This window comes from Lathyrus oleraceus, chromosome 5, assembly GCF_024323335.1.
Source record: "Lathyrus oleraceus cultivar Zhongwan6 chromosome 5, CAAS_Psat_ZW6_1.0, whole genome shotgun sequence".
Lineage (NCBI taxonomy): Eukaryota > Viridiplantae > Streptophyta > Magnoliopsida > Fabales > Fabaceae > Lathyrus > Lathyrus oleraceus.
The window spans coordinates 621,163,951-621,171,728 of NC_066583.1; the positions used below are offsets into that span (position 1 = coordinate 621,163,951).

At 36.4% G+C, this 7,778-nt stretch overlaps 2 protein-coding genes across 2 annotated transcripts; one reads left to right on the forward strand and one right to left on the reverse strand.

The window, feature by feature from the left end:
• Window positions 1-435: 435 nt before the first annotated feature.
• LOC127082469 (uncharacterized) lies at window positions 436-1,344 on the reverse strand. The gene is made up of 2 exons (XM_051022706.1): window positions 1,069-1,344; window positions 436-969 (listed from the first exon to the last, which is right to left on the reverse strand). Exons 1-2 carry the CDS (start codon window positions 1,342-1,344, stop codon window positions 436-438), a joined length of 810 nt encoding a protein of 269 aa, XP_050878663.1.
• Window positions 1,345-5,495: 4,151 nt separating this feature from the next.
• On the forward strand, window positions 5,496-7,413 carry LOC127087165 (actin). Its single transcript, XM_051028028.1, has 5 exons — window positions 5,496-5,622; window positions 5,761-5,830; window positions 5,937-6,330; window positions 6,411-7,024; window positions 7,111-7,413. The coding sequence occupies exons 2-5, from the start codon at window positions 5,774-5,776 to the stop codon at window positions 7,174-7,176; spliced, it is 1,131 nt and encodes a 376-aa protein (XP_050883985.1). The 5' UTR covers window positions 5,496-5,622; window positions 5,761-5,773; the 3' UTR covers window positions 7,177-7,413.
• The last annotated feature ends 365 nt before the right edge of the window (window positions 7,414-7,778 follow it).

Sequence of the window (7,778 nt, forward strand, 5' to 3'; positions counted from 1 at the left end):
GCCCATATACGAGGGCCAAAAAGGACATCAATAAATACAAACTTTTGCACTCAAAAGCATCCAACCAAACTTCAAACTAGCATACACACAAACTCAATCTTCATAATTTCCCTCTTCTTCCTCACATGTAATTTGCTCTTCCTCTTCACTATCAGGTTCTTCTTCTTCCTCAATTTCCTTCTTCTTGGTCATCATTCTGATCAATCCATCTACATTCTTATTCCTAATGGTGCTTGCTCTAATAGTTTATTAAAGGGATTTTGAAACCTCTATGAGCTCAAGCAACACATCCTTTCTGGTAGACTTGGATAAAAGAGAAGAGTTCTTATCATAAGATTGACCTTCGTGCATTGTCACCACAATGTATGGAACATGTGTTTCGACAAACAACCTATAATCAAAAGTCAGTGGCAATGCATTTTTGCTTTTCACATCTTATGTATACACAATCTTAGGATGTTGGTTCAAAATAATGCTAGTTATCAAACTGGGAAATGTTATGGGTATTTTTGGAGCAAATGAATCTGCGTGTTTCATAGTTTGTTTTAAAACATAGTTTCCAAAATTAAGCTTTGCCTTTGTGCCTATTTGGAAGACAAGCTTAGTGAGTGCAGAGGTTATACTTGAGCAATGATTTGTGGGTTCCTTGTTTGTTGCACCAATCCTATTCAAAATAGCATATTTCATACTCAAGCTTCCAGTAGAGAGTAATCCTTTCTTTGGCCATTGCTTCACTTGCCCACCAGTTATCTCTTTTTTAATCTTGTCTATAGATGGAATATCATCATATACTGCAAACTTGGTTCTACCTAAGTACTCATTAATTATTTTTGGTGAGAACTTCACACAACTTCCTCTAACATACACCTTCATATACTTCTCGCTTCCTTCAACATTACAATCAGAAGAGATGTTCACAAGAAACTCCTTGACTAGTGTTTCATAGCAATGACCAATATTAGTAACTGACTTCATTAATCTAGCAGTTTTCAATAAATTAATGATTTCTTTGCAATCAAGAGTTTTTTTACCTAGCTCTCTCTCATATACAATCCTTATTTAAAGTACATATTTACACTTCTGAACACTTGTTTCAGAATGAAATGACACATTATCCATGGGTGCAGCAGGAACATTCACAACAATTCTCTTTCCACTAACCTTTCTCCTTATGATGGACACAATGTCCTGAACATCTTCTTCATCATTTGTCTCAGAGTCACTTGATTGTACAAGTTTTATCTTTAGAGACTTCTTCTCAATAACTTTACTTTCTACCTTTCTTCTCTTTATCACAGACTTTCCTTTTGGAGTTTTGTCTTTCTTGGTTACATTATCCTTCATGGGGAGTTTGAGAGGTATATTTTTCTCCTTCTTCTTCTTCTTCTTCTTCTTCTATTTTACCCTATCAACAACAAACCTATCTATACTCTTCATCATAGTAATATCGGGTTCTTCATCAGTTTTAGTCTTATCATCCATATCCACCACTTATTTATCCTTTTCTTGAGTATCCTTATCTTGAGACTTGGTTACATTCTCAATGATTCTCTTTATTATGTTGGCAATAGGAATTCCATCATCGTCATCAGCTTTCACATTATTTTCACCTTGAACTTCAGGATCTACATTTTGAGGGTCGTAACTCCTCAAATATTTAGTAGAATCATCATCTCCATCCAAGATATCATTCATATGCGTATTAAATACATGTACATCAATAGTTGGTTCAGTAGTGGGTTCAACAAAGGGTTCATCAGATGGTTCAACATGTAGTTTAACATGTAGATTAGTAGTGGTTTCAATAAAATCAACAATATTCTCAGTGGTATCATCTTCATTATCCATATTGTCTTTATTCATATAATCAACAGGCTTATGAACATGCACATAAGTGTCTTTGTCAGAGGAATTTACCTTTTCAGATGTTTTTGACTTCTTTGAGTCAGCATTCTTAGATCTTTTGTTGAAACATTAACTGGAACAACCATTTGAAGAGGTACATCATTGTATAACACATCTTGTTCATCAAGCTTGTTGCGTGACTCAGAAGCCTTAGATTTATTTGTTGTTTCTTCTTCCCTCATCTTGACTCTAAGAACTTTAACCCTACATGCATTAGTAATGGGTTTGGGTTCAAAGGTCTTAGAGTTTTCAGATTTCTGGATCATTTTCGTACAAGGTTGAAAGACTTGAAATAGGAGTAGCTTAAAAGCGATGTTAGAATAATAGAGAAAGAGATTGATCTTCATGCGTGTAAAAATGGAATAGTTATGAGAAGAGTTTGAAATAGAAAGGGTGTACCTTATTTCTCGTGTAACAATGATCATAAGAGAGAAATTTTCCTTGTATTCTTGCACGCCTCCCTTGCTTTTAATTTCTATAAGTTTTCACTCATGCAAATACCAATATTGACCCTTAGTTTTTCAAGTTTTACAACATCTAAAGCTTTAGTAAATATGTCTTATAGTTGCTTTTCAATTTCTACATGCTCAAGGTTTACAATTTTATCTTCCAAAGGTTCCCTGATGAAATGATGACGAATGTCAATGTGCTTGGTTCAACTGAGTTGGACAAGATTCTTTGAAATATTAATAGCATTTAAGTTGTTGCATTATAATGTCATGACATCTTATTTGACATTGTACTCCTTCAACATTTGTGTCACCTAAAGCAATTGGGTGCAACTTCTTCCCACAACAATGTACTCTGCTTCTGCAGTAGAATCATGTCTCATTCAAATGGGATCTTCTTCATGCTCTTGAGTTTGAGATGACCAAGTTTTTGATGCCATAGCTTGGTCTCATCTACCTTGGATATCAAGCATGTTAAGGGTCGAAACCAACATATTTGATTTTGATGTAGATTTAATTTTCTATACATTAATGTCCACCAAGATGTTTGATCTCATTTAAAATTAATTTTGTCTTAAACAATCTTTTAAACTTAAAAACATATTGCTAAAAGATACAACTCATAAATGACAAGTCTCCTTGTAGCCAATCAAAATCACTCACATATTTAATCATTAAAATTAACTAACAACCTTAGGCTAAATGATGCTCACATGTTGGAACATCGTGTCCCACTTGATGCCTCTTCACAATTTACATCTTTGTTGCTCATGTTATTTTACCTAAAGCATCAAATCAATGGAACAACAACATTGCACGTTATCTACAGGGAAAAAGCATATTGGTTATAGAGTAAATATCAATAAATATTTTTAATAGGAAAGCTTCCTCAGTTTCTCACAAGAAATGACATTCCAGAACTTTTTTTAGCCGACTTCCACCATCATACGGGTATCTATGAGCCCCTTTAATTTCGTCTTTGACGCTACATCAAAAGGGATAACACCCTCAGCGTAACCTAGAGCCTTAGGGAAGGACACTAGTTGTATCTTCAGAAAAATGTCTTCTTAAGACAAATCATCCATCTTGTAAACATAAGACCCTGATTCTGATAAGAAGTAACTTTGTTGTTGGAACTTGGAGAATATGTCCAAACAATGGTAAGGCAACCCAATTTTATTAATCATATTTTAGCATGAGCTTCTTTGTTGAGAGGGGTGACCAAGAAGAATCGATCCTTGAAAGTGTTTCACACTATCATAGTAGACTTCAAACATCCTGGAACAATGATGAAGAGATATCAAGCCTTGATCATTTGAAGAACTAACTGAGCTACATTAAGCTTTGAAAATATGGAACAAAAGTGTTAGTGTTGGCACACTCTTCTTGTATTTTCACCAACATTAGAAGACTTTAACATAATCCTAAATCACCGTGTAATTTGGATTGAGCGATTAACAAGTGATTAAGAACAACAACTTTGAAAGTGCTTAAAGGTAGGCGAAAACCTATCAAGGAAAACAAACACTTGTGAAAAGGAATGATGCACTCGTCATACTGGTTACAGACCCTTTTGTCTTCCTCGAGAATAAGTACTCCCTAGTCAGACAAAGGCCCCACCTCGATGAAAGCTCAATCTAAACCACCATCATAGGCAAAGGTATATGTGGTGTTCAATGTCTCTTGATCCATCCACACTAAAGACTTGTCCCCCTTTTTTATTTTGAAGAATACTATCAACACGAAAAAGGCAAGTATCAAGAAACAACACTCTGACTAAACATATCAATAATAGAAGTTCGAACATCATAGAGATTAGAAACCCACTCTCGAGAAACCCTAATAGATAAGGAAGCAAAAGAAAGAAGGAAGATGTAGACTTTACCTTAAAAGAACAGGGTTGGTCGCCAATACAATAAAGATCGAAGTTAGCAGGACGAAGAAGAAGAGCTTTTATAGTTCGCAAATGGAAAAGGGGGAAATGATGCTTTAGGAACTTTTTATGTGTGTCTTAGCCGCAAAGGGTTATATGATCTACTACGTGGGGAAATGCGAGATGCATTACCAGCGGTCGAGATTTTATTGAAGATTGTTCAAAGTACTTGAGTACCTTGAGGAAAAGGAAGCATCATTGTTGACTAGCATACGAACACACGTCAAAGACTTCTTGTAAAATGTGACTTATTACAAGAAAGACATTTAATGCGTCTGTTTCCACTGATGGTGACGTCCCGTCAAGGCTTTCTATCTACTTCGGGAAAGTAGTCAGGCTAGAGCGCACACGACAATTCATCGCCCCACAAATCATGGATAAAGGGTTAGAAAAACTGTTGGGTTGTTCGCAAGATCCAAAGCAAAAGGCCCAAGAGCACCACCAAGCAGTAAAGCGCGTAGAGTAGGAGAACCCGCATTCATCCAAAGAACATTAAATCTTGCCCTCCAGACACGTCTACAACTGTCTGATTAGATCAAATGATTATTCGCACAATGCACCTCACCTCACGCAGACGATTTTAACCGCTTTCACTAGGTAAAGAAAAAAGTGTGTCATTTCAAATATCCAAATTTATTCACTCATTTTGTTTCTGATTTTATCACCGACTTAAATATTAAAACATTAATCTTGTAGGTCAGTCTCTCCTCGTCGCACCAAAAAATGACTCCATCATACCTAGATCACATTTCACCGCTTATCAAACATCCAGACTACCTTGAAAGAAACACACTCTAACTCAAATTTGTTTTAATCAAAACTCAAATTCACATTCTTTAAACTATTTGTATTTAGGCAGAGTTCATTAAATGCTTAAGCTCAACTTCTTTTCTAGTATTTGAAACTTAGCTCACATTCCTTTATAAATAAAAATGTGATATTTATAATTTTACCAAGGAAAAACGCCTTGCATTATTCTATTTTGCAAGGGCTATATTCACCATGATCCAATGATCCCGAAATGGATAAGTCAAAGGAAATAGTGGAGGTGCTAATAATGGGGTAAACTATAAAAAGCAATGGAATGATTTAGAGAACATGGTGAATGAGACACGCGTTAGCAACAACGTAAATGTCGTTCATATAGAATTGGACGTTGGTGAAAGATTGTCGTGAACGTGGAGCACGATTATTTATAGACTGAAAAACACGTTCAATCTTGAGGTTCGAGTTGGACCTCTTCTCTCCTGCATTATTATTGTCTTTTGGTGCGTTCAACGGTTGCACCTGAGATCAGAGAATTCATTCATTCTCTCTTTTGAAGCAACATTTCAGGTTTTTATATCAATCTCTTTGTTGATAATTTCTCTGCATGTATTCTTCTTCATTTTTTGTTAACCAAATTCTAAATGTTTTGAAGAGTTTTAGATAATTTGATATTGTGCCAAATTCTTTAAATTATGGTTTGTGCAGTTTTTGAAAGACAATGGCCGAAGAGGATATTCAACCACTCGTCTGTGATAATGGTACAGGAATGGTTAAGGTAAAGTAGCATCTTTTTCAATTTCTCTTCGGTGATGTTTGCATAATAACTCTCACTTTTTATTGATTTGCTGTGAAACTATATCATTGTGATTTGCGATGTTTAGGCTGGATTTGCTGGAGATGATGCTCCAAGGGCTGTGTTTCCTAGCATTGTTGGCCGACCACGCCACACCGGCGTGATGGTTGGAATGGGACAAAAAGATGCATATGTTGGAGATGAAGCTCAGTCCAAACGTGGTATATTGACTCTAAAATATCCAATTGAACATGGTATTGTGAGCAATTGGGATGATATGGAGAAGATTTGGCATCACACCTTCTACAATGAGCTTCGCGTAGCCCCCGAAGAGCACCCGGTTTTGCTCACCGAAGCGCCTCTTAACCCGAAGGCTAATCGTGAGAAAATGACACAAATTATGTTTGAGACATTCAACACACCTGCAATGTATGTTGCCATCCAGGCCGTTCTATCGCTCTATGCCAGTGGTCGAACAACCGGTTAGTCCTTTTTCGGTTAATGTAGATTCAAAGATTTTTATGCTTGTTAGTATAAACAAACATGCAATGAATTTATGCAGGTATTGTTCTTGACTCTGGAGATGGTGTGAGCCACACGGTACCTATTTACGAAGGCTATGCCCTTCCACACGCTATCCTTCGTCTCGATTTAGCAGGGCGTGACCTCACCGACGCCCTGATGAAAATCCTAACCGAGCGTGGCTATTCGTTCACTACGACAGCCGAGCGTGAAATCGTAAGGGATGTGAAGGAAAAACTGGCTTACATTGCGCTTGATTACGAGCAAGAGCTTGAAACTTCAAGAACAAGTTCTTCTGTTGAGAAAAGCTATGAGCTTCCTGATGGACAGATCATCACCATTGGCGCTGAGCGTTTCCGTTGTCCTGAGGTTCTCTTCCAGCCGTCCATGATTGGAATGGAAGCCGTTGGCATTCACGAAACGACCTACAACTCAATCATGAAGTGTGATGTTGATATCAGAAAGGACTTGTATGGAAACATAGTACTCAGTGGTGGTTCTACCATGTTTACTGGTATTGCAGACAGAATGAGCAAGGAAATTAGCGCGTTGGCTCCAAGCAGCATGAAGATCAAGGTGGTTGCTCCGCCCGAGCGAAAATACAGTGTCTGGATTGGTGGATCTATCTTAGCTTCTCTCAGCACTTTTCAACAGGTAAACACTAAACACTTTCTGGTCATTCGAAGTATTGCATATATTGTTTTCTTAACATGTTTGATTTATTTGGGATACTAATGCAGATGTGGATTGCGAAGGCTGAGTACGATGAATCCGGTCCTTCGATCGTACACAGGAAATGCTTTTAGAGTGGTTTGGTGTAGGTTTGGTGTTCTTGTTTGACAAGGCAATATCACCTTTCAATGGTTTCTGATATTTTTTGTTGAGAGTATTTATGTAATGTTAGAAAGGTGAAGTTGGGGAAGGTGGAGTTTCATGACACAGTTGATTCTTTCATTTGTTTTGGTCTTACCAATTGGTAATTGTTGAACAATTGATCTTAATCTTTTACTATAAATCAAAGAAATTTCAAATTATTTTGTTGAGTATTCTTAGCTTCATCTTATCATTGCTTCTACTTTTTTTCTTCTTGCAAATAGTTCACTCAATCTTAAATATGTTGCTTAAACTAATGATGTGTTGGGAAGATTTCACATTTCTTTCAATACATAGTTAATTTACCCCAATGCCCCCTCCATCATATGTGTAATTTTTTTTTGCAATGCTGTCAATCCACCTCATTGCTTTATAGCCATCCAAAGAGACTTTTGTGTGGTAATAATGGAAATAAATTGAATGAAAGGGTAAATGTTAAGGTATAATTGGAAAAAGATTGAATTAAAATAGATATGAAATTATTCACTTGTCTATAAAAAAAAGAAAAGGTTTTTCTTTTTCTTTTTCTTTAAAA

Coding starts and splice junctions, on each gene's coding strand:
- LOC127082469 (XM_051022706.1), bottom strand. CDS start 1,344: ATGAAGGATAATGTAACCAAGAAAGACAAAACTCCAAAAGGAAAGTCT. Junction 970..1,068: donor GTGTTCAGAAGTGTAAATAT/GTACTTTAAATA, acceptor AGATTAATGAAG/TCAGTTACTAATATTGGTCA.
- LOC127087165 (XM_051028028.1), top strand. CDS start 5,774: ATGGCCGAAGAGGATATTCAACCACTCGTCTGTGATAATGGTACAGGA. Junction 6,331..6,410: donor TGCCAGTGGTCGAACAACCG/GTTAGTCCTTTT, acceptor GAATTTATGCAG/GTATTGTTCTTGACTCTGGA. Junction 7,025..7,110: donor CTCTCAGCACTTTTCAACAG/GTAAACACTAAA, acceptor ATACTAATGCAG/ATGTGGATTGCGAAGGCTGA.